The 26,533-nt window shown below is 45.2% G+C and overlaps 2 protein-coding genes across 2 annotated transcripts in view; one reads left to right on the top strand and one right to left on the bottom strand.

Moving 5' to 3' along the window:
• Window positions 1–7,357: 7,357 nt before the first annotated feature.
• GMNC (geminin coiled-coil domain containing) lies at window positions 7,358–17,175 on the bottom strand. Its single transcript, XM_071812645.1, has 5 exons — window positions 16,903–17,175; window positions 15,827–15,980; window positions 15,635–15,720; window positions 14,000–14,116; window positions 7,358–12,482 (listed from the first exon to the last, which is right to left on the bottom strand). Exons 1-5 carry the CDS (start codon window positions 16,903–16,905, stop codon window positions 11,841–11,843), a joined length of 1,002 nt encoding a protein of 333 aa, XP_071668746.1. The 5' UTR covers window positions 16,906–17,175; the 3' UTR covers window positions 7,358–11,840.
• A 34-nt stretch (window positions 17,176–17,209) lies between these two features.
• Window positions 17,210–26,533, top strand: part of OSTN (osteocrin) — a 101,032-nt gene continuing 91,708 nt past the window's right edge. The window contains exon 1 of the mRNA XM_071812646.1: window positions 17,210–17,318. Coding sequence (XP_071668747.1) covers window positions 17,289–17,318 — 30 coding nt within the window. The 5' untranslated portion in view covers window positions 17,210–17,288. The remainder of the gene's footprint in view (window positions 17,319–26,533) is intronic.

The raw sequence follows: 26,533 nt of genomic DNA, 5'->3' as shown, positions 1-26,533 counted from the left end.
ATCTGTAATTTCTGGATCCCACTCCCAGATCTGTTTGGACAGAAGGAAGAAAGGGTGAGGTTAAAAATCCATAACCCTATATTTTAGGGGGAAAGGAAAGTGATGCATCATGCTCTAGCTAATGATGACTAGTCCATGGCAGGTAGATAGTACATGGAGATGGCTGGTCAAGTATGGTTTCGAATCGCTGAAATATTGAAAATCTGAGGCAGATTTCTGGTAAAGCTTCCAGCCAAAAGCAGACATAACTTCAAAGCTGAATCAAGTTGCTCAAGGCCTTATTCAGCTGCCTTCTATCTCCAAGGATGGACATCACCTACCTGAATCCTTGCTATAGTGTTTGTTTTTTATTGTGAGGAGTTTTGTCCTTATCTAGAAATATATGTATGTCCTTAGTTGTCTCTGCTTAACATAACGATAATGGAAAGAAAAAGGCCAGCAAAAATACCTCTGAGGGTTTCCTAAACCACACTGGTAACCACTCAGGAGTGGAAAGAAGACTGAGTGAATGTTGGTTCTCAGGAAATAGGCTTTGGCTTCAGGGCATATAAGAACTAAAGGGAAAGATGTTCCTCCCTTGTAGCTAGATCAGAAAGAGCTTAAGAAATCAAGAAAGCCAAAGAAAAATAATCATCAAGTGCTCATCACCATTCATTGCCCTTTTTCCTCCATGAACATTACTTACCTCCTAGGTTTCCTGTTGCCTTAGAGTCAGAGTCTCAAGTAAGCAGTGCAATTCCCCTCTCCACTTCAGGGCCTGACAGGGAAGGTAATGGGCTTCCAGCTGCCTTGGACAAGCATGGTTTGTCGATCCTATGGGCTAGTGGCCAGTAGGTTTGCTTTGTTTGTTGTAGCCTCTGTTGGGATGCAAAGAAAGTGCCAGCCACAGATTTCATTAATTCCACCATCAGTAGGTCTGAATTCATTGCCACTAATACAATGCCTTTTTCTATGTGCCGTGCCAGGGGTATTTTTTTTTTTGACACCATGTGTGACCTCCTGTTATTTCTCAACAAATGTTGGCAGGCACAACACAGCTGGCAGAGCAAAACAGCACAGTGTGTCACAAACTGCTGAGTGCATCCATGCTGAAACGAACTGCCAATTTCAGAGTGGGCTGAAAATTAAAACAATAAAATATACACACAAATATTGCTTCCCTTTATTCCAGCTTTGACTGCTGCTTCCCTTTGCACCTGTTATCTCTCCTGACTTGGACTCAAGCAACAGCCAAAACAAGGTTATGCTTTTATTTCTGTTCTGTCCTTCTAAAACTTCCACGAACTGCTGTTAAGCGGGTGTTTCTGAACTATTACTGAGCAACTTCCCAGTTAATGTCTTCCTCTGAGTTGATGTTCATCCCCTGCTTTTTGCTTTTAACAGGAGGTCTTTGACCTGTTCAAGTAATATATTACAAATAATGATTATGGTAAATGTTCGTTTTTATCACTGTACAACTCACTTTTCTTGCCATCCTTTTGTCTTTGGGGCTCTGTGTCTCTCCTCCCTGTTCCTGAATGTGTACATGTTGCTGTGGAAGAGGAGAACAGGGTGAAGTTCTGCGGTTAGTCATGGACAACCTGAGCTTTTCTAGTGACAGAAATAGTTGTGAAGGTTTTAACTGCTCAGATGCAGGACAGAGGACTGTGTGGTGTTGCAGAGCATGGCTGTTGGAGATGCCAGGTTTGCTTCTTTAGCAAAAATGCAGGTGATTTATTAATAAAGAGCTGCTGTGCCATCCTAGGAGCTCCTCCTGCCCCAACCAGCCCACAGCCAACCCCAGCATCTCTGTCCACCTCTCCTGTCTGCTCAAGCCACACAAGAGGGCTGTCACTGCTGTCAGCCCAGGGCTCTGGCTGCTGTGACTCACTCAGCCCTGAAGCTCCTCTGCTCAGGGTGGCTAATGGTGGTCAGCCCTGTCCCTCAGGCTGGCTAACACACAGGCACATTTGGGCTACTGTCTTCTGACAGGGTTTTATTTAGCAGCTGTCAGTTATGGCACAAATAATTAGACCTGTCCTATGATGGCCATGGTAGGAGGCAAGTGCGCATGGAGCAGATTCTTGCTGGGACACCCTCTGCGCTCTGTCAGAGCCATGCATATACTTCTGTGTGCTCAGTACAGTGCACTGGACTTGAGAGTCTGGAGAAGTGTTCCACTGCCAACAATGCTTTTCAAGAATGCAAGGCAAAAAAGAAATAGCTTCAATAAAACCATCCTGCAAGCCTGATTCTGCAGCAAATTGTCATTTTTTTGGCACCGAGGACAGCATTTTAAGCTGATGAGAAAATGCAATAGGCTGATTTACTTGGATGCTTCAGTGTTTCTTTGACTTTAGCCAGAGGAGGCCATAAGGGGGGGTAGAGAAAACCAAAATATAATGCTGCACAAGGCTTGTTTGTATGCACTGGGGCTTGCAGACACTTGCTAAACTTGTACCTGCACGTGGGCCAAGTGGAAAAGGAGGGCAGGCAAAAGGAATTTTCTTTCTAATCAGCCTGTGTGGAGACAGATTAACTTCCACTGTCAGCAGCCCCAAGTGAGGCCATGCAGCTTGGAAAAGGTTTTGAGAAAAGTGGGGGGGTTATGCCTGCCTTCTCTGCAGTCGTGCTCTCTTGCAGAAGATTTTGACTGTTCAGGCCCTCTGGCTGCGCCCTCCTCTTCCTCCCCATGGGAGCGGGGTCTGTAGAGCTGGGGCCCACCAGGTGGCACTGGCGACACGAAGTCTCCTGCAAGCAGGGAGGATGAACCCCAAACCACAAAATGATGGATTTTTAAAATTTTTTTAATGAGCAAGCCTTGATTTCCTCTCTGCTAAAATGCTCATTCCAAAGCAAAGGGCAAGCAGAGGCCTGGAGTGAGGCATCCCAGGGCAATGATACGTTGTTGGTAGGGCTGGACACACCTTTTTATGGTAGGAGCATCCCACTCCTACTTTGTTTTCTGAAGATGGCTGGTTTATTGACTCCCTTTTGAGAATGCAGCAGGGCTCTGTGAGCTGCTGGAGTGACACCAGCTCTTCTGGCTGAAGTGTTTTGATGGCAGAGGATGGCACAGGCAGAAATAAGGATGTGAGAATAAACAAGTCATGACAGAAAACACCAGCCAGCAGTGGTATTAGCTGTCTCTTAGAACTGGGGAAGTGTGGCCCATCATCCTGGCCCGAGGGCTGGCACCAAGATTGTATGTCAGCCAAAGAGAGGGAATTGCAGCGGCAGCTCACTGGAGAATGGCGACAGTGATTCAGTCCCTGGTGGCTGTTGGTAAAGCTGAGCAATTGGTAAAGCCCATTCATTTGCAGTTGTTATAGAAAAAGCCATGTCCTTGAAGACTTCAGCTTTCAATATGCAGTGCATTTAGGGAATAAGATGCAACAAAACTCACGTCCCTGTTGTGATGAGGAACACAGTGTTGCATCTCTGGAGTAGTAGCTCATGGAATAGCTGCTCCTGTGGCAGCTCCTGGACCTTTGTTATAGCACAGAACACACAAACTTGGATCACAAGGGCTGACTGGTCGTGTCCCATCACGCTGCTGCCTCCAATTATGCTCAGACTGATCTGGTTGCTTATTCCAGAAGATGAATGAGATCAGAATTCACTGGTCACTCCTTTTCTCTGCTCCCTGTGTCATTAGCATCCAGGGGCTCACTCAATTGCACCTGCTCTCCCAGCTTTTATTTTTGTGTTCTGGTCACATCTGCTGGAGAACTAGTCCAAAAGTTGGGTAATAGTATCTTCTCCCTTTCTGGCTGATGTAGTAAGTGCTCCTGGTTTCTGGAGTTGTGATATATTACCAGTTTCCCCCCTTGCGAATTCTGAATTGAATTAGGATTGACTTTACAGGAAATTTTAGATAATGTCTGCCTGTGTTCACAGCTCAGTCAGTTCTTTGGGTGTAGCCTAGTAGTCTGAATAGCCTGTGATTTACTGCCACCAGTGGAATGAAACAGAATCACTTTCCCTGATTTATATTCTCTTTTGTAGTTAAATATTTACACAGTATCAAGATCTGAGTAATTGAATGGCTAACAGATAGGTAGCAAATGCTTATATACCTCTGAAATGGCCACGGGGCCATTGAGGTAATGATATTTCATTCTGATAAAGGTATTGTAGTAAGAAGAAACTTGAAGCTCTTTCAGCTCCATTTTGTTCTCAGGGGTAGTACTAACTCATGCTGATTTCAGTGGGTTAGTTCAATTTTTACAGATTGCAAAAATGAGCCTTTTTTTTTTTTTCAGCAAAATATTTTTGTGAAATAAAGCAGTTTTTGTAGAGGAACATGGCATCTTTCACACAGCAGCACTGGTGATTAGTTCAGGTGAGAAAGAAGGAAAAAATACCAGGCTAAACACCAGTCTTTGAAGGAAACTGAAGCTGGCAGGTTTAAACAATACCTACCAGTATTAAATCAGGACTTGTTCATTCACTTGCAGAAAGGAATCATTAAATATTTCATGGCCCATAGGTAATCAGAATTAGCCCTGCTTCCTCAGTCAAGAAGGAATCCTGTCATTCCTACGTATTCTATTTAACTGTCTGAGTGAGGTAACTGGAATTCAAAGTAGGTGCAACAGTTATAACTGAGCATGAATACTGCTGAGCTGAATTCTTTTTTAAAAAGTAATATTCAGAGGTTGTAACTGAGCTGACCTGGGTTTCACTATTGTCAGGGTAGGATTTTGCCTAGGCCCGGCCAGGAGTGTGTATTTCTCAGAAAGTGGAGTTATTTGTGTCTTGGAATTATGTGGGTTTATAACCAAAAGAGGTCTTCAACTTTTCTTAAAACCCAAATCTGCCTACAAGCTTTTTTTTTTTTTTTTTTACACCATTGTTTGAAATTAACAGATGATTTTGTGCCGCTGGATTTCAAATGAGACTAAACAGGCAAAGAATAGGAGAGCAGCAGCAAGGTAGTTAATATTTTCCCTCTCTTGATTAAGAAAATCAGCTGTCTGTCCTATAATTCCAGAGTAAATTCTGCAATGAGCAGAGAAACACTTCATATGTTTCACTTATATTTGGGATTCTAGTCAGTGGAAATGAGGATAGACTTCACTACAGAGCAGTTCAGATTTTTGAATACAATTTCCAACATAATGGAACCTATCTTGCTTCCTGGATTTTTTACATAATCCTGTAACATAAAGTAAGGATGATTTACATTCCCTAGTAACAAATGTTTCTGTAGTATCAAGCTTAATATATGGAGCTTGATACTCAATAAAAACATGTAATGCTTCGAAGATGAAAAAGGATGCTACTTCTCAAAGATTGTAGAGATTTCTTGGTTTCTCTGTCCTAGCTGGGAGGCAGTTGATAATGTGTTCCTTCTGTATCTGGGATAAACTGCTATCGATAACACTGGTAAGAGAATCTTTCCAGTTGACACTTTCTCTACATTCAGTGGTATACGTAGTAGGGTATTCGGCCATGCATACAGTCTCTGGAACGAGAGGAGAGAGAAGGAGCAGCAGAGGAGCCCAGCACTGTTTGTACCTGTTAACTGTGTCAGTTATGTTTACCAAGGATGTAGCCCTGTGCACACAGTATTTCTCCCTGGTCCCTTAACCCCAGTCATGTCATCAGGCAGACATTACTGCGAGATTAAAGAAAGGTCATTCTTCTAACCAAAGCCCACCATGGGTCCTTCAAGCACTAGTAACCAGGCAAGGGTGTCCCTCCTGCCTCGCCTCGTGTGGATTGCACAATGTTCGGGTCCGGTCATGCGGTGTGTTTCCGATGAGGAGCGATTTCTCGTTTGTCCCGATGCTCTCGCACCTCCGCGCCAACCGGGCCGGGCACAGCGGCCGCGGGAGCGGCGCGGCCGTTTCAGCACCTTGGCCAGAGCCACCGCGCGCCGGGGCTGCGGGCGGGACCGGGGGGGTCGGGGCGCCCGGCGGGTCCGTCCCTGCTCGGTGGCACCGGAGCTGCTCAGCCCTGGGATGAAACACCCCCAGCGGAAAGCCCACAGCTGTGAAAGTTTGGGGCTTAGCCACAAAAGTAGCAACTAACAGCCCGCGCTTGCACATCTGGGTGTGCAACTGCACCGCCAGGGTGTCGGGTGCCTGGCTGCTGGTATCTGCACAGCTGGGGCTTTGGTGGCACATCTGGGATGTTGACTGAATATGTGGGTGCTGTAAGGCCTTAATTCTGCACAGCTGGAGGCTCGCATTCCTGGCCTGCATTCCACCCTATCTAATGACATATTTTGTGCCTCTGGAAGTGTCATAGGCCTCCCAATTCCTGACCCCGTGTTCTGTCATGATTAACAGGGAATAATGTGGTATTGGAAGATGTTATACACGCAAACATTGTTTAGTAAATGAATATTTAGAGTGTTCTTTTTCTAATAATAGTTTCTGATGCGGTTGTTGGGAGTTTCAGCTAAAAATGCCAGTATCACAGCTACAATTTGTGAGTGGGATTTTTGAATAAATCAAGGAAAATAGGGAGCTCAGATCTCCCAGATTTTCATACTCCTATTGATTTTTAGAATCTGTTGCTTGTGCACCATTGTTATAATGATTTCCTTAGGCTGCACTGCATGTAAATATTTAGCCTTGAAATAATTCTATGATGCAAAACTAATGAAGCAGAGAAATGACTGGAGAGATGGCATTTTAGGTGAATCACAGCTCATTCCACAAATTATTTATAGATTGCTCTCTTTTATGATAGGATGTCAGCTACCTGGCAACGAACCACAGTACTTATGAATCATCTAACAGACTTATTGTGGCTCCTAGAGGAGTGCAAAAGAGATTAAGGAGGGCTCACTTTGTATCTTTTCATAACCAATAAACTCACATTCCAATGAAAAATAGATCTCTGCTCCCAGCTGGTGCATGGTTACTAATAAACCTGCCCATGATCAGAAAGGAAAGTTAATAGGTAATGCAGCTTTACTCTTGTGGTCAAGTGTACCTGACTGAACAGAGGTTTTAATTCCTTACTCATGTTTTTCTCTCTCATCTCAACTCTCTTTACATGACACCTCAGTGTCATTTTACAGTTCATTATTTCAGGGCCAAAACCAGGAGTACTCAAAGTACTATGTTGAATCAGGTTGCCCTTGATCAGGATGCTCAGCTGCCAAAGAAAGAAGGTGCAAGTCTATTAACTAAGAGAGCTGCAAAAACAACAGAAGAAAATCACCATACAATACATCTTTATGTCTGTTATATTATGATAAAAAATTGCATCTCCTTGTGTGGATGCTGGTGCTTGCAGGGAATAAAGGTCCTTTTCAGACTCTGGAGATGTGTGGAGGTGCCAGGTGTGGTGCTATGCAGTATAAGAAACAGCTGCATTGTTTATTAGATGCTGAAGTGGGTGGAAAGGATTGCACGAATTAGACTTTAAGTTTTATTAGACATAACTTAGTGATACTGGTAAAATTGACATTTACATATAATCATGGCCTTTTTCAATCACACATCATGAACATCAACATGTTAAGTGTTAAATTATCTTCCACTTCTATTAGCATACTTTTCTAAAAATATGGATTGTTTTAAAGTGTGCAGCTGCACATATTACATTCACATAACAAAGTAAACAAACTTCAAATAAAAAAATAAACCGTATGTTAATACAAAATGGATATTTACAGACAATGAAGTTCGCCACTGCCCATAGAACCTCCCAGGGCCCCTGGGCCATGCAAGTCATACTTCCCCATCCCAGAGGTGTATGTGCCTGGTACTGATCCTTGGGAAGAGGGAACTTTTCACAGAGTTTGCAGCAGCAAGAATTGTTTTTTCTTGTTAAATTGCCATGAACTGGTCCATAGGGGATTCCATAGAAACTAAAGCACAGAAACAAAGTGTAATACCAGAGGCAATACCCACAGCTTCTGCCTCCCGCTCCTTTATCCCAGCTACCTGATTTGTTTTAGAAGTTACAAGTACAGTACCAAGCTTGAACTCTTCAACTCTAGCTCCTGGCTACCTAGTTGTGATGGTTGTGTGAAGATCTGGATTTTGTTTCCACTTTTTGCGTTTATTCCTATTGATCTCTAGCTACCTCTGCGGTACAGGAATGTGTCACAGGCTTCCCTGGGCTTTACCTTGCATTTTTTGTGAGCAGCAGGGTGGCTTTGGCTGTTTCACCTACTGGAAATGGCTACAAAAAGACAAACAGGCAGCATCAGCCACAAACCAGGACTGAGCCCCCATCTCAAAGCCCAGTCCAGGCTTTGTACAGGCAAGACCTTCTTTCCTATGTCTTTGCAGGCATAAGAACTGTGATGCAAACTAGACAAAAAATTAAAGGCAAATAAACGTCTCCAGAATTTTGTCTCATGAAGGATAAGATGGTGTGTTAGACTCCATTCTATGGCTGATTCTTACAAGTTCAATCTAGGGTACATCTGCACTGTGCACTCACATGCTAAGGAGCTAGATCCAGACTCACTAGTTTCAAGTTAGCAGCAGTTTTGCTGCTGCATCCCCAGCCTGCAACTAAGGTCATGAGCCTTGTCCAGAGGTAAAAGCAAATAACCTGGAAGCTGCATCACATTAATGCAGCTTGACTGCTTTCAGGTCCAAAGAAGTCATGAGGACACAGTAGGTGAAATCAACATCTCAAACCATGCTCCATATCCTGCCATTCGACAGTAATCTGTCATGTCTTCAACCTTTTATTCATTTTCCACATCTATTATACCTGCATGAACGCAAGATTTTCAAAAGAACCAGGCACTTTAGAATGAGGTATGCTGAGCAAAGGCTTTCTTTGGGCAGTAGGGGTAAAATTTATCTAAAGCAGCAGTTCAATCACTGGTACTGGTCCTCAATGAGAATTGCACCACTGAACTCGATAGGAGTGTTACAGAGAAACAAAGAAACAGATGAGTCTCATTCCTCACCTCGGGACTGACTTGCTTGATGTAGATTGGTGTTAAACACAAAGTAGCTTGTTTCTACTGTTCTTTGTGATAACTCAGAGAATACTAGTTCAAATAATGCTGTTGGGGAAAAATAAATTGCTCTTGGTTATTTGCTTTGGAGATTTTTCTGTTTCCTTTCCAGTGTGCTCCCTCCACTAGAGCTATCAGCAGCATTGTTAACAGAGACCTTCACTCAAGCAGTTGTGTAAACCAGAATTATAAGTTTACACGTGCAGGTTAGGAGCACCCATCAGCTGACAGGAGCAGCACCACGGGGCCCTCTACCCAAATGAACTCAGTTAGCCAGGCTCAGACAGAAATCCTTGTCACAGGGCCCAACACCTTCATGTTGAGTAAATTCAGGAATGCAGAGAAAAAGAAGGGGATTTATTCAGATAAATTAGTTAGAGAGCTATCCACTTAAATTTATAACTTATTTACTATAAGACAATGGGCCAGTCAGCCCTTTACAAAAGGCTGGCAAAGGTTCAAGCATCAGTTCGCTCCTACTGAAGCCCGACTTGGAGGTTGTACCGAAGATCTGACACTTCTGTTCTTGCTCTCTGCAGGAAAAGTTGTCAAATGCAGCGATATAAAAATGTGGAAAGGAAATGTCAAACAGGTGGAAGGTTTTCTCTCTCTTCAGGAAAAAACAACAGGATTTAACATTTGCTTACAGGACAAATGTACTTATTACTGCTGCTGACTCCATAGCATTGAAATACATAAGTAATAGCCTTCAATAGTGTTAGAAAATACAGATATTTCTCTGTTTTACAGCTGCTTCAGAAGATGTGGCATCTTGTAGCTACTTTGCATGTAATCCTCTGGCCACAGTGTCTGTGCCCTGTGGGCTGTTCATCCCCCACACTACACATATCAGGGTTTCCCATCACATATTAATGCTAAGGTCAGGCATTTTCTACACTACCACATACACCAATAAAAACTTCAGTGACAGGAGTATTTTCTTCAATGCTACCTTATATAGTAGGGCAGGAGGAGATTAATAGGAATGAGTTGTTTGTAGGACACTGTTTTTCTTCTGCTTTCACTGAAAGGCAGAAAAGTGCTAGAGAAACGGTGGTCTTGTCTGACTAGTCTTCATCAGCTGGCCACATTTTTACTGACTATAAAAAAACCTCAAACAAGTACTTGTATTTGCATCATTTGCTGTATGTGGTGTTTCTTTGGTTTTGTTTTCTCTTCTCCAAATCTAGTCCAATAATGCCTACAATCAATGCTTTCAAACTGCCTATTCTGGAAGTCTGCCCCATGACTGTCTTTAAAGTAATTACCTAGAAATATAGAGCTTATTTAGAAATCTATTGGGAAATCACTACTGCTCCTGACGGAGAATCCCAAATATTGCAATTCTAAGGCACAAGAGGCTATTTAGGAGCTATTTTTATCCTCTAAAAATAAAGGAATATTCAGTTTTCTCTTGGAAAATAGGCCACTGGTAGGAAATCCTCAATTATAATTATTTTTACTTAAGTACTTCCTTAACGTCACTGGGACCATTCTGAAAGCAAGAATAACAAAACCACTCTATTTCCAATACTTAGACATCAAACTGCTGTAAAGCAGAAAATAAAGGTAACACAAAACACTACTGGTGAGTTTACTTCATGTGAGTTGACTCCATATCATTGGCAGTGTTATTAAGAGTCCTGTGCAGTGTCAGAGCACCTTCTCTCCACAGATTTTAAAGCATTCTCAAGGTGTGGTGGTGGTCTTGGCTTCAGGCAGAGACACAGAGAGGCAAGAGCTGGTGTTGAGGGCTGTGGTTCACAAAGTCTCTCTCTAACCACTGATACTGCCTCCCCAAACCAGGAGAAACACTTCTGACAGCAAGCGTGGGGTTACAGGAGGAGGAAGGAGCCCTGACTCTGGGTTGATGTTGACTGCAGGTAAATCTCTCTGTGCTCTCAGAAATCAGGACAAAGAGGTCAAGTAGTTGTTCTGCAGAAAGAAAACCTCCAGTTCCACAAGCATAGCTCTTCCTGTTGCAGAAAAAAATAAAAGCTCCAATGAAGCCGCAGAAATTGTTTATGAAGCCAGGAGTGGCTCCCTTTTATAAGGGTTTTTAACATCAGGCAGGTAAACATGGAAGAAAATCCATCAAAAGACTAGTGGGATGCATCCTTTGCAGGAAAAATAAGTGCTTTGAGTGCACATTACCCAGAGATGAGAAAATTTCTGCCACTAATACACTGGGCCAGGGCCTTGGCTGGTAATGGCAGTGTTGTTACTCTACAGCATCTCCAATTCTAGTTACTGCTCCAGGGCTCAAACTTTGAAAACTCTTTTTATCTGACAGAACAGAATACCTTTAAAACACAATGCAGTAAACACATTAGTCTCTTAATCCCCTGAACTTGCTGAATCACTTGTAATTAAGTAGCCTCCAGGTAACAGAGGCATCATCAGGAATATGACAGCACTATGTGACTGCAGGTAGGTCAGCTTAGTGTAGCATGTTAACAAATACCCATGGTTGCCTTAATCTAAGGCAAGCTGTGTAGCCAAGAGAGAAACAAACCACCTAGACACTGCTGATCCTCAGCTTCCAACCTATGTCTCCTTTGTCATCTGTGGATATCTGTGAGAGGTGATATTTCCAAACTGTATTCCCAAAATGCACTCCAGCCTGGAAACTACCAGTTAACAAGGAATAGCTGATGATAGAAAAAAACATGAAGAAAGTAAAAGCAGGCACAAGAGAAGTGGATCCAATTTGTTCATCTGGCCTGGTAATTGCCCAAGTGCAATCTGGTGTTATGCCTGTGAAAATCTGGCAGGGAAGGAGGAGTTGGTAGGTAACAAAGTAGCATTTAAGGGAGGCCAGTAGGGCTCATTTTTGATGCCTGAACCTGTCTCAAGCACAAGATGAAGTGTCTGTCCCCCATATCCCCTACAGCTGACCCTCAGAGCAGTCACATTATTCAGCCTGCTTGGGCACCCAGGTGAATCTCCATCCTCCGTCATCATCCCTGCGCACAAAGGCTTGTCCTTGGTGGAAGGTGTGCGTTCTCACGTTGCGGTGAGGACTTAAAGATGTTGTGAAGGCCACTTCTGTTTTGTTGGGTGACAAATCACCAGTCAAATAAGGCAAGCCATAAGCTGGGAGGGAAGAAATGCTTGGCACTGGTGAGGAGACACATGGTGCTGAAGAAAACTGTGGAAGGAAGGGAGAGTCCTCACTGCATGGATGGGTGCTGCTGTTAGCTGGAGGCATGTAGGTGCAGCTATACACTGCTGCTCCTTCACTGTGGTCATAGTCTATTGCTTCACCAGGGTTCAGGCAGTACGTGTCTTTTCCAAGGTCTGAGGACAGGGCACTGTAGTTAGCTGAAGTTTCATCAATAGTGTCGACATCTTTTAATCCTAAAGTCTGTAAGACCCAGCTGTCCACGGCAGGGCTGTCTTGCTCTTCACAGGCAGCGAATTCGTTAAAGAGGTTCCTTCTAGCTTTGGAAGCATGAGGAGTTTCTTGAGGAACAAAACAGTGGTCCTCTTTTAATCTCCTCTTGGTGCTTCTGAGAATAGCACAGGTTTTTTGGCCATGGCAGGACAGCAGTTTCTATAAAAAACAAAAAAAAATAGATGTTTCTGAACTCACACCTTAGATGGGCAAGATAAGATTTACAAGGGATACTCCTTACAAGAGATACTTTTTCTTCTACCCTGTGCTTAAACATATGAATATGACTATTCTGTGTCTTTACAGGTTCTGCAACAACCCAGTCCCTGAAAGAGAAGAATTTAACCATGTCAATAAGGTCTGTGCTTTGATCGCATTCTCATTCAGTACGGTGTGAAATGAGAGCTCCCGCCTGGCTGTCCGGCAGCTCCTCTGCGCTGTTGCTGCCAACAGCGTTTGGCAGGTGAGCGGGGTATGGAGGGGATGTGGCAGATTGACAAAGAGGGAGGATGGGATGGCAAGTCACACTGGGCCAGGTGTGATCCTGGCCAGGGAGTGATCAGAGCAGCTCTGAGCTCATTAATCAACCGCATCTGTCATTATCCCAGGACAAGGGCCCTTCAGGTAGCCTGGGATGGTCTAAGAAAGGCAGGAATAACAGAGAAGCTCCCCGATGTGTCACATATTCACTGCTAAGCCACTTCCCATGGTCCCCATGGTCTCTCCTCCATGGGACATGGGTCGGTGGCCACGTCTGCGTCGAACAAAGGAGATCTTTGCTGCTGTTAGGTGCCAGGTCTTGGCCTGGGAGCAGGGACACCCTGTCAACTCAGAATAGAATGTAAAAGGAAAGTCTGCTGGTTTTTACAGGCCTTTTTACCTCATGCCCAATCCACAGAGTTGAGCAAATAATTAATAGTTTGGTTTCAGGAGGAAGTCTGGAACAGTACAAAATGTGTTTAAGTTGACCAGAAACAATTATCTTTCTTTTGGAAGAGAGACAGTGAATCAAAGTATGTCGTTTAAAAAACCCTTAACAGTTTAACAGAATGTTTTATCCAACCTGAAGTGTTTAATTTTGTATTTTACCTTAAAAAAACCCCACAGCTTGTTAATTAATGAATTTGGAAAAAAATAGAATATTAGTATTCTAGTGTAAAGGAATAAAACACACCATTGGAAAATTACACAAACAAAAAAAACCAAAAAACAAAACACAAACCAACAACAACAAAACAACAAAAACCACACGCATAAAATGGGAACACCCAAAATGTAAAAAAAGTAAAATTAATCCTTATCAAAATGGATAATTGACAAAACAGACACATTCATTAAATATATATGTTCAAGTTTGAACTTTTCACTGCAAAAAGTTTTAGATGGAATAATTTAACCTTTCTTATGAACTTAATTTACTTACATCTAACTTATAAATTAAACTAAATTATGCCATGGACTATACTGTCTCCACAGTCAGAGCCTGATAGGATGTCATTCCTGGGGGAAATTGTCACCTCAGGCCCATGACCAGTAATTTGGTAACTCTGTGACGTTAAATAGATTTCACACTCCAGGTTGTCTACACTCTTTGACTTTCCACACATTTTAATGGCATGTACCTATTCAGCCCATTTCTTCTGCACACGTCTATACAACAGGTTTGAACACAATACCTTGGCTTTTTCTTCTAAACACCTAATCAGCGCAGAATTCAGGTATTGTCGGAGGTTATTATTTTCTTCTTGTAACCTAGCAAGTTCCTCTTCCTTCTGAAGCAAGGTATCTTGAAGCTGTGGAATAGAGATATTGATGAATAGATGTTGACTCTGTAACTTAATAGCAATTGCCCTATGGTACAGGCTGCTTGGATTTGATGATCTGGGTGTTTGCTTTGTGAACTCAACCCATCCCCTCCAGCCTCTCTTCTCTGTAAATCCAAGTGGCATGACTGTTTAGTTTTCACTTTTGACTTCTTTTATTCTTTAGCAAGTGTTTGAGAAGATTACTCTGAAAAAAAAACCAAACAAACAAACAAAAAAAAAAAAAAAAACCAAAACCAGAAACAAACAAAAAGAACCCCACCAACCCCAAACCAACAACAAACAAACAAACAAACTCCTTTAACCATGGAACAATAACAGAGAAGAATTGCAGGTAACCCTGTGAACAGCCAGAACCTATCACAGGCCTGACAGCAGGTGCCAGATCTCGTCCTGAGCAGCAGTAAGCGTCCTTTTGCACCCCTGTCATTCCCATTTATGGTTAGTTGGTGGGGAAAAGGAGAAGCAGGAGCTGCAGACACAATTTATGGCGGTAGAGCACAGAAGGAAGATACAGCTGCTTCTTTTTCATACAGTAGTACTCAGTGATCCCTTCGTTCCTGAACACTACTGTGCCAGTCCCAGCACACAGACAGAGCTGAGATAATCCCTGGTCTCAAGAACTGAACAGGTATGTTTTGATTTGCAGAGGTCTGACACTTTTCCATAGGAAGTCTACATGTTTGCAGTGAGATTTTTGCTTTGTGGTTATAGCTCAGGAAGCTTCTTTAGGAAGACAAGGAGTCTTCTGCCAAGGATCTTGGGCATCTGCTGACCGCAGGCTGAAAAGCACAGATTTAAATGATTGAGGTAGATCCAAAGAAAGAAATACACAGATTTATGGAGCCTGGGGTTTGATTTCATGGACCTTGAAGTTGGTAAATGAATTTCTATCAACTTCACTGTACCAAAATATCATTCCAAGTATTTGATCAACATGATTTCTCTGAGGTTTCTTCATCTAGCACTGTTCAGAGTTTCCCCTGTCCCTTGACGGCAGTTACAAAAAATGAAAGAAAAAACAAAATGTAACATGGAAATGCTGGTTGGTCAAAATGGTTCATCCTCCATATAAGTAGATAATTCTGGTGGAATCATTTTTCATGAAGATAATCCTGGTGGACTCTGGAGGACAAATTCTATGTATTTTTAGTCAACAGCATGAAGCTCAGCATCATTACCAGAGCCTGTGGGACTCCCTGCTCTTCTCCAGCACCAAGGCAGCTGGTGCAATGTGCTGTAAGAGGGAATGGATGAATAGGGAAACCCACAACAGTTGTTTCAGCTTCATGGGACAACATAGGGCAGGCAAATACTTCAAGCAAGGAACAAAACCCACCTAACTAAAGTGGTATTCCATCGTTTCCCACATTCGTGACAGTAAGAGGGAGATGTGCCATAAACCAACTGAGACGGTGCGATACATGATACAAAGTTCGGGAACCTCGCGGGAAGAAACCGAGGCCGCTGAGGGTGCGGAGCCTTTACCTGCTTGTTTCTGTAGAGCTGGGAGGACAACTGGTCTCCCTGCCACGCCGCCTCCTGGGCACTGAGCTGCGGGCTGCAGACCTGCCCTGGGGAAGCAGACCCGAGGGTTAGTCCGCACCCGCTCCCCCGCGCAGCCCGGCTCCAGGGCCGCGGCCGGGATCCCCCCTTCCCCGGCGCGGGGTGCACACTTACCCGGCGGCCGAGGCTCCCGCCGGCCCGGCCCGGGCTGCGGCGGTGGCTCCGCGGAGCACAAGGCAGCCCAAGTCTCCTTGGAAACCCCGGCCCAGGGGTAAGCGCAGCCCGGGCCCCCGGAGAAGTCCGGCTCCGGGCACGGCCGGCCGGTGCTCTGCGGAGAGAAAGGGCCATTGCGATGGGGAGTCCCGGAGGACGGTTCCCTCCTTCCCCTCCCCGGTGCTGCGGTGGTCACCGAGAGGAGGCGGTGTCAGCGCCGCTCCGGCCCCGCCGCATCCCGGCGAGAGGCATCCCAGGGGTTGGTCCCTGCTCCGCGGGGAAACGCTCCCCTCTCGCTCCTGTCCCAGCCGGGCTTTGCTCAGGTACCTGCCTCAGAGGAGCCCCGCAGCCCCGGCCGCCCCTACCAGGCGCCACCTGCCCCCGTGGGAGCTCCCAGCCCTGACCCGAGTGCCCGCTCCCCCACGCACCGGGTGGCCCCGCACCACCCCGCTGCCTCCGCTGGACTCCGGGCAGTGCCGACCCCGTCGCAGCCCCCCGCAGCAGAGGGGCTCCGGGCAGAGGAACGCCAGGAAGGTGGCTGAGTTTCCTGCAAACCCATGGGAAATACTAGGATCTGAGTGGGTTTAAGGTGAAGGGAGGACCCAGGCTGTTCTTGGCCGGTCCGTTCCTCCCACCTTGGGGGCCTGATTCAGCTCTAAAGCTGCACAGAGACAGCAGAGTCACCTCCAGGCTGCTCGCACCTCTCTTCTGCCCCTGCAGTTCTGCAGGAGTCCCAGACCGCACAGTAGCAAAGCCTGAGGTTGTCTCTGAATTCACCTCTTTTCCCGCCTCCAAATAAGCCCCATTTACAGCAGGTCTAAATCTCTGTAAGGCAACGGCAGAGCCTGGAGCCTCAAGCGGGGAATCTCCTCCCCCACGGGCAGGCACAGCAGCAGAGGCTGCTCTTGCAGGTGGAGAAGAGCCCTCTTCCTTACCCATCTTAAAGAGGGCACAAAATCTACTGCAAGCCCCCAAGGCAAAGAGACCAGCTTCTCCTTTTCTGCCTCCAGGTCGAGAGAAATGCAAAGAGCACTTACCATATTAGTGGCAGAACGAAATTCAGGTCTTGGGAGCACGTTTCTGTTAAAGCCCCAGCGAGGTTTAAATGGCTCTGAAGAAGGGGGAGAGGGGGGAGACCGGGGAGGCGAGTTTAATCTAAAGGAGCTCCCAGTGACGCCTCAGAGCTCTCCTGAAACCCAGCAATCTGATTTGGTGTAAAGCTGTCAAACTTGTGACGTGAATAAACAGCAAACTTGCTGAAATCAAAGTCATTCTGGCCCCACAAATCAACACAAGGAAGGAGGGAAAAGAAAAGAAGGAGAGGGAGGAAAAAAAAAGCCTCCACACACTTCAGGACAGCACTGAACTGGTGTGTCTGAGTTTCACTCCAGGAAATAAGCAGGGATCCAGCGAAGCATCCCACATGTTCAGAGCAGGGCTGCTGGTGTTGTTGGTGAGTTTTTTGTTTTGTTTTGCTTTCAAGTCTTGTTTGCAGTTGTAAAATGCAGCAGGAAGAAGCAAGTTGTCCCACATGCCTGCCTGAGGGAATGGGTTTTCCACAGCTTCCCAGGGGTGTGTAGAAGCAAATAAGATTTGGGGCACTTCTGTGGACAGTTCCGAGGAAGAAAGTATAGAGCAATATGGTCTGCAGTGACAACCTCCTGCAAATGTACTGGGAATTAGTTTCTTGTCAATCCCCAGGCTTCCAGGAGATCTCAGGATATAAATGCTGTGATGGTGGTATAAGATTTACTGTCATACAGTTTAACGTTGCAAAAGCTATATGCAGGTCCGTGAAAGGCAGAGATTCTCTGCCTATAGTCACCTCTAATTCACATCAGATTTCCCCAGAAAATAAATCAAAACAAACATCTCTTCACTGAGGGTCTGTCTTTGAATAGTGTAGGGGATGGTAGGAATAAAGCAGAGCAGCTATTCAGTCAGGTTCCTGCCCCCTGCCATGGCAAGGGCTGTTTGGGGGGGTGACCTGACCTTCCCACAGACACAATCTGTGGCCCATGAAGGGTGTGACTGGGCCAAAGGCCGGGCTGGCATATGGCACAACCTTTCATTTCTGCCCTGGAGGAAGCTCAGTGGTTACCCCGTTAGCAAGGCTCAAGGACAATACACACCAAGAGTGCTGTTTGCCTCCTGTTCTTTTATTACTGGTGTATTTTCCTCTTTTGCTGCCCAAGGTAAACTGGCAGCTATGTCAAATTAAACCACTGTCATCTCCTGCCTTATGTTTTTTCCAACAGAGATGTTTTTTAAAAGTGTTTACACACCTAGCCTTGGTCACCTTTTAGCTTTCCCAAACCTCAGCTCTGCACAATCCATTTGATCACTGGTGCAGTAACCCACACTCTTCAGGTGCCAACTCTTCTCCTGCATGGCTGTGTGTAGGGGGTGCATGTCTTGACTAACTAGAAACAGCAGCTCTACGAAACATTTTCAGTGAGCACCAAGGCTCAGCACAGCCCGCACTGGTTCGGTTTAGTCCCTTCGCCCTCTACTGGGCTGCCTCCCGGTGCTGTGGCGGCAGTGGCTCCCTCACCCCAGGCAAGGACTGCCACCCTGGGGCTGTTAGGCACTAACACGCCCGGGAAGGGCCCGGGGGAGGCAGGTAAAGCCGGGACAAGCCGCAGCCCTGAGGCCGCCAACACCTGGCAGGGGAAGCTGTGGGCCGGGACGCCTCCGCATGGCTGGGCGGCGAGGAAGGCAGCCCCGGTACAGGCTGGAAGAGCTCTCAGCGCCCGGAGCAAACCCGTGACAGGCGCAAGGGCTCCACAGAGCCCAGCAGCCCCTCCGAACACCGCGGCCTCGGCCTGGGCCCGCTCGGGACAGCGGCCATCTTGGGGCTGCCTGCGAGGCGCGGGAGCTCCGGGCCCGGCCATTGGAGGAGGCCAGCGCCCCCCGCGACGTCATCACCCCGCGCCCGCCGCAGGGGGAGACATGGTGGCGGCGGAGGCGAGGACTGGAGCGTTGGGCTGGAGCTGCCCTCTGCCCGCTGTCCTGGGCACAAGGCCCTTCTCCTGGCGTCTTCAGGCAGCCTGGGGAGATGCCTGCCCGGCCCTGCGTGGGGTGGGGTCAGGTGGAGAGGAGCTTGCAGAGGGGAGGCCCGGTGGGTGAAGGGATCCCCGTGCAGGGGGTGTGGGGCTGCCCCTGGGTCACCTTATATCTCAGCCCTCAGGGGGCACTGAAGGAGGAGAGTTGTGTGTCCAAAAGCGTGTCTGGGGAGGGATGACGAGTGGGCAAAGTTTTGTTCTCGCTTCATGTGGATGTGGGGCAGAATACTCTCATTGATGAGCCTGGATGGTAGTCAAGCTCTGGCACATCCATGTCCCTGAGCACTCAGAATGTCCTTGGCTCAGACCAGAGCAATTAAAAGCATTAACTCTGTGCTGGGGTCTTATCTCTTGTTCTCAAACTAAGTCCAAATAATGATAGTGCTAGCTATGAAGAAGAAAGGTTTCTAACTGCAGGAAGAAAATGAGCCCATTTTCAGTCAAACCAGCACAGAGAGAAGCGCCGTGAACTCACAGCTGCTCCTGAACGGGACCATTTGCCTGGCACAATGCTGGTGGCTCTGTTTCCGCTTCCTCTTGGCAGAGCTCTCTATGCTCAGGCATGCAGTTTGCCTCAGTAGAAAGTGGTGGGAGGTGTATAGGCACAATCTTGGAGTGAAAAGCAAGTATGAAGAAAACCTCTGCTCACTCCATTGTTGCTTCCACACATGTTGGTTTGGGCTTTGCAAGTGCCTTGCTTTCTGAGCTCAAGGACTTCATGTCAACTCACAGTACCAATGCTGGGGAGTGAAAGATGGTACATGGGAAAAAGACGACAGAATCAGATTGCCTCTATAAGTTTGGGGAGATAACTTTTGGGAGACAAGGAAAGACAAAAGCTGTTGGTATAAGAGAGAAAGAACTAATTTTGCAAAATTGTTTGTGGATGTCACACATGGTGGTAGAAGAGGTTCAAGGCAGGGTAGCAATTACACATCAATGTATAGTGTAAAACAAACCAAGTAACAATCATCTGCTGATTATTTTCCTGTTCATCTGAGACAGCCCCTCTCAGAGATATTACTGCTTATGCTTAATGATGTACTTCAATCGAAAATAAAGTTTGGTTTGAAATGTTTATCAAGGCTACAGTGTTGCTTCAATGGAGATCAAATTTCACTTTGAGTGTCATAACGGGTCTTTCCTGAACTTTTGAGAATACACTAATGTATTGCAGTGTGTCTATTCACATGTGTTCTTGGTACTTACAATTTGTTCTGTAATTTCAATGTTTTTTTGTTGTTTAAATGACAATGGTGAAGCTAATCCTTCAGATTAAAAACAAACAAAAAGCTTGGATTTTTCTGGTTTAACTTTTGTGTGTGTGTGTAGCCATGACCCTAAGATGATGTTTGGACCATTGTGAACTGGTTCTCAGAAGAGATGGCACAGAGAAGAAAAATCATCATATTTACAAATAGTTTAATTCAACTTTTATACCAGACTTCCTAGAGTGCGTGTTACTTTTCATGCGAACACCACAAGTGTCCGGACCCACCCCAAATGCTCTTCACTTATTTTGCTGTATTGCTGCTATGGTGCTTCTGGTCCCTCTTAAGAATGGTTGGTGTATTAGCAGCAAAATAGAGGCTCACGTTATTACTGTTATTACCCCAGACATTAACCTGTAGGTATCTGGCACTTGGATGAATCTCTGATGATGTTTGTGACTAAAGGTGTGATTAGTTAAGCCCAATGAGGCTGATTTGCAAGAATTATTCTGAATGAAAATTTCTGCAGATACAAGTTCTGGTTGTGCTCTGATCAGTCTTCCTCCTTGAACGCAGGACTAAAAGGCACTTCCCAAATCCAGTCCCCTGCTGTTGAGACATTCTTAAACTTTTCAATCTCCCTCTTAAAACTAATTAGGTTATTTTCCTTACGTTATTCCCACTGTGAGGCTACACCGTACTCTGAGCTCTGATGGCTGGACACTTTCTAGTTTCCAGTCTGAATGTATTCATAGCAGGTATAATCCCTTTTGTCCTTGTGCCAAGCTCTTGCTTTAGTTTAGACACTTCTCCCTCTGTAGTGTTTAGCGTTGATGTCTTTGCAGAGCACTGTCACATATGGTCTTTGCTTTTTAGGTCAAATAAGGCAGGTTCTTTTACAGTCTTCCCACCGCAGGAACTCAGAGAATATTCCAGCTGATGTTAACCTGGTTTTTAGATGGATGACCAAAATTACTCAGTCTGCTGTGTAACATACCAATGTTTTAGAGAGAATTATTGGCAGATCTTTATCTCTTTTATTTCTTCCTGGGATATTTTAGGGCAATTTTTACCTTTTCCATCATTCTCTCACACCAGTTACTAGTTTTGAAATCATTGTCAGCTGGCAATAAATACACCTGTGGGCTTTATTTGTTGTACAAATGCTGTTAGTCAACCCAAGTCTTTAGTGCTGTTGGGCTCCAGCTCTCCTGTGCTGATACTGTCTAGTACTGTGGAGTTTCCCAGCTATTTAGGAGCAAAAATTTAAAAGGATGACTTCAAGATGGAAAGCTGTAATAGACCTTTTTGGGTTTACCTGCAGTTTCTCACAGCAAGAATGGTGAGTTAATGTCCTACCTGGCTGCAATTCTCATGGTGGCTTTGCTGCTTCTGGTTTGAAATGAAGGCACACAGAAATATGCATTTTTCTTTTTATGTTTCCTGGTACATGCTGGATGAGATGATGGAAACAGTTTCTTTTGACTATGTTATGAGTGTTGACCATCATGGCTTGGGGGAAGTTGCTGAATCTATGAGAGAAAGACCGGTGGACTGAAAAGCCATTTTTTTCTCCATGGTGTTTTCTATTGAAGTCAAACTATTTTGTAGGGAGACCTGCCAGAAAAGCTTAGCTCACGAGTTTCATCCAAATGAGGATGAATTTTCATGGGACCAGATGCAGAGCCAAACGGGCCCATGTCTAATTAACCACTGATGCAAGGCATCTGCCTGCTTCGGAACCTGGCCTGTGAGCACCTCCAGCGTGCACTGTGCTGCCAGTACCTATGTGCTGGGTTTCACCTATTTAATAGTGCTTTTCCTCTTGGCTGGTGCTCAGGAGTTGGCAGCCTGGCTCTGCTCCATCTCTCCTTGGGTGTAGAGCTGGGCACTTTCCATTCTTGGCTGGCAGTTGGGAGGTTTGGCAGAGATCGCTGATCTGAGTAAATATGTGTGAGGGCATCTCTTCATTGCAGAGCTGTATGGCATTGCCTTCCTTAATCAATAATGAAAGAAAGATCCTAGCATGTGTGGAAATGTGTCAGGGGTCAGAAGGTGAAGGATGTTGTTGTCACGAGCTGAGAAAGATGTCAGTGTTTTTGTGCACACTATTCAAAGGCTGCATTAGAACAGTATGTCACTAGGGAGATACTTTACCAAAACAGCCCTGTCTGTATACATAAAATTTCCAGCTCCTAGTCCATGCAGGTAGTGTTCGATGAACTGGTGATGAAAAGGAATTAGTTGGCTGGTAATTCATCTAAAAGATTGGCAGAGGATTTTACAGGCTTACACTAGAGCTAGCTGGAGACAATAATCTCTTTTCTCGAAGAATGCTGAGGTCCTGACGCCCAGCTCGTTGGAATGAAACCTGAATGCTTTTTAATTCTCTGTGAGAGATTTTTTTTCCCCCTCTTTGGTTTTTGTTTTTAGGAAGGAACAAAATGTTTCATTGTGATTTTGTCAATGATTTTGATATAATGGATTAAAAGAGTAAATGTCTTCCAAGTCCCAAAGCCTTTTAAAAGAAGAATTCCATTCAAAACACATCAGAGCTGTTTTCTCCCTTGAATTTTTGCTGAAATTTCATTTTAAGAAAAAGTTTACACTCTTCAATGGCAGTGTGTGTTCCCTTGCAGCAATGATGTGCAGTGGACAGTAACTACAAACAGGATTTTGTTTTGTTTTGTCCAGTTATACTTTATGCTATGCTGGAGGTGAAAGGCGGGGGGAGGTTTGCATCTACTTGGCAGCCTTGTATTGTGCCAAAGCAGTGTAAAAAGGCCTCAGAGTGAATAAGAAATGAGAAGTCTTTGGGTTCTAAGTGCCCCTGGATGAGAGAGCAGGATTCATCGATGCCTTACTGTAATTTTACAATTCCATTGCAAACTGTAGAAGTGCAGCTGAGGAAGCAAGCAGAGGTTAGTGTGGTGCAACAGAGCAGCTTCAGAGAGAACAAGTGTTTTTGTGGCTCGGAGTTGTTGTGTCCTAGACCTGATGTGACTGGAAGGAACCAAAACTTAAATGGCAGCTATTGAGCTGCCCAGAAGCTCCCATGGATTCTGTTTCATCTTTCTGGTCAGAAATGAGACCTCATGCCATCCACAGAACCCCCAATGACTGGTCTGTTGTCCATGTCGAGCACTGAAGCTCAGCAGCCTCCTGACATGATGTTGGGACCCTTGCTGGCCCAGGTCAATATTCACTGACTTCCCTCTTAGCGGTAGAAAGGTGTGTCCTGTTGTTTGAACAGCAGCAGGTTCATCCAAAGTGAACTAATTTAATCTGGGATGGTACTCTTGGATTTTGTTCATAAAATCATAGAATGACCATCAAAAGTCATCTAGTCCACCTCTCCTGCAATGAGCAGGGACATCTTGAACTAGATCAAACAGCGTTTTCCAAATCCAGAAGGAGTGGTTAATCTTGTTTAATGATGTTGTCGAGGGTTTAGATTGCGGGGTGACAGGATCTCAGCTTCCATTTGAACTGGAAATTTTAGTTGATGGATTTGACAGATGATCTAAAACTTAGAAAAGTTCTGCTAAAATTATGTAGGAGACATCCATAGATTTGGGGTGGTTTTTTGGCTCTTCAATGCATAAAAATGAAGCAGAAGAATCTCCTAGTAAAGAGGCAAAACTCAAACAAGACCAGGACTCCAGCCTATCAGTTAAGGCACCTGTTTGGGTGAGAGGAGATGGACTGGGCTGTCTTTCTGCACTGGCAGCAGTTCATGGGTGTTATCCAGAAAAGTTTACTATAAAATCCAAAACAGCACTGGAAGCAGGACACGTGAGTTTTTGTTCGTTTGTTTTCCTACCCTGAGAACTACGCAACTATCCTCACCACTAGGCTATGAAGTTATTCTTGCTTTCTTTTTGGTGTAAAGACTCTCAAATTCCTTTCTTTGTACCTTCTGCAAGAGGTTTGAGGCATGTCTGTGGCTTTGTGGCGAGGAGCACTCCTGAATCCTGAAAGGTGGTTGTGGAGTTGAGTATTTCCAAGATTAGTCAGCAGCTTCCAAGACTTTTCAGAAGTACAGGCTGTACCTGTTGTCACGTCTTTCACACAGACTTCCCTGGGGTTTTCCTGAGCCTCAGTTACCCCATAGGGATGTTTTGTTTTCCAGTTCGTGTGTGTGCACACACACAGTAGGGATGTGGATGAATCTGAGCAGCTCTGTTGCAGAGGAGGAGGCAAAATGATGGATGGTGAATGGCTAGGGCTGGCAGAGCCCAGGGGCTGGTGTGAAAAGAGTAGAAACACAGGAAGGGAATTATTTCATGGCTGCATCTTCACTGGCTCCATCAGCCCTGGGAAGGACAATAGCACTTCCTTCACCTTAGAGCACCAACCTTTTCAAGTGCATCTCTAACAAAATAGACTTTGTCTCCGTTAACTTGTGGGCAGAATGGTTGCACTGGCAGTTAACTACAAGCATTTCAGTACTTGGTTGTAGGTGATAATCAGGTTACCTGAGTAACTCTGTAGTACATGGAGGTGTGAGGACCTTAGAGCAGGCAGGCTCTGGATTTGGGTCTTGTGGATCGCTTTCTAGAAGTCTCCATCACTCTCTATTGCCATGTGGTGTGACTATTGCCTTGTGCTTTCCTAAATCATGGGGAATATCTAATCTCAGTCTGGTATCAAAAAACTGAAAAAACAGGAGCTTTTTATGGAGTGACAGGTCTGGACTGTCGCTGGAGCTATTGTAGCTTACTTTCTTCATTCATGTTTAAAAACAAACCAAGAACAAATGCTCCCCACACAAAAAAGAAACAAACCCACATAAGCCAGAAAAACAACAAGAAAAACATGCAAAAAACCAAACCAACAACAAAAACCAACACCCCTCACACACAAAACCCCACCCACACCACCGAAAGAAACCCCAACTGGGTATACTTTCTTATATAACTGCATCCCTGTGGTTCAGAGTGGAGCAGCGAGCACAGGTGATCCCCATGTACTCTGCTGGAAATTGCGTTGTTTGCGAGATACACCCTGGTCATGCCACTATTTGCTCAATGCAGTGCAGAGATGTGCATCATTCTCATCTCCAGCTGGCCTGTCTCCCCTGTCTATGTTGTTACTTAACAATGTGTTTGATTTAAAAACGGTTCTATCCCTGGGTTCCTCCTTCAGCATATAATAAGAAACCTTTGACCACAGTGCTGGGCAATAAGAGACAAAATGTCTTTGAAAGTTCATGTGCTGCCAACAACCAGCCTTGCAGCAATGGGTTAAGTGGGTCCATCCCCATAGACTGTCACTCATCAGACTGGTTTTTTTAGTTGACCTGTTAGGATTATTCCCTCTCCTCCTACCCCTTCCTCTTCTCTTTCTTTCCTACTCTTTATTCTTTTTCTCAAGTCTCTTTTGATTTCATGCTGGCTTTTTAAATTGAGGATAAAGTTAATTCACTGCACAATGCCACAGCTGGAATGAAATACGGCCAGTTGCCCGTGTGGAGGGGAGGGCTCCGTGCTGGCTGGGGGCGGCTTGTTGCATCTCCTAAGGCCACTACGGGCTGTTGCTGATTTATTGGTAGTGCCTCTATCGACAAAGCAAGAAGTTAACTAATTATGAACATATGGTTCAGCTCATGCTTGACTCAGCAGCCACCTTGTTAGCATGGAGCTGGTTAGGTGCTCAGAAGCAAGAGAAGAGGAAAGTTTTGGGTGGAAGGTGTGGTCCAAAGTCCCACTGACAAGCCAGAGGGAGACTTGTTTGATCTTAATCTATTATTTTTGTCTGAGGCAGCAGGCTGCTGTCAGGAACAGCTTGGTAATAACAGATTTGTGGCCTCTAAGTCCTTGCGGTTATAGTCAGCACGCGACACTTGGTCGGCTCCTTGCGTGCTCTGTACTTAATTGGTCTCGATGGTGGGGTCTGAAATGAGAGGGTAGTTCAAGGTGCAACACATGCTATACCTGAAACTGCAGCCTGTGAGCTGCTGCACAGATGTCGGCTTTTTACCGGTGGGCTTACCACTGGGGACCCAGAGGGTCCGTACAGAAAGGGACAAGGGGTGTCTGAGAGGTCCCTGCAGATTTCAGTGCTTAATATGGAATTAATTAGAGGGAAATTTAGTGAGAGAGTGTGACTGGTAGAGAAACAAGGAAGGACACAGAACTTGTTAGGAAGTTCATCAAGGTGGATTGCAATTTTGTGTACATTGAATGGTCAGCATGCATTGTCTGGACACAGGAGAGTATTTAATGGGAATTGATACCAGCTAAAGGGGGGAGGAGGGTGTCTCTTTCTGTCCATCTGTTGGTCTTTCACAAGTGAATTGGGCTATGCCACAGGATTCAAAACAGTGTTTTCTTTTTCATGGGCGTACATGGTCTCCAGGCAGAGTGGGCTTATTGCTGTCTGGACATTTA

The sequence above is a fragment of the Patagioenas fasciata genome, chromosome 9, assembly GCF_037038585.1.
Source record: "Patagioenas fasciata isolate bPatFas1 chromosome 9, bPatFas1.hap1, whole genome shotgun sequence".
NCBI classification, from domain to species: domain Eukaryota; kingdom Metazoa; phylum Chordata; class Aves; order Columbiformes; family Columbidae; genus Patagioenas; species Patagioenas fasciata.
This window is presented reverse-complemented; position numbering and strand designations above follow the sequence as displayed.

Bases quoted from the DNA above. Each gene is read 5' to 3' on its own strand.
- GMNC (XM_071812645.1), bottom strand. The intron at 15,721-15,826 runs GTAAGTGTGCAC...CTGCTTCCCCAG, and splicing joins GCGGGAGCCTCGGCCGCCGG to GGCAGGTCTGCAGCCCGCAG. The intron at 14,117-15,634 runs GTAAAGGCTCCG...TCTATTCCACAG, and splicing joins AGCTCTACAGAAACAAGCAG to CTTCAAGATACCTTGCTTCA.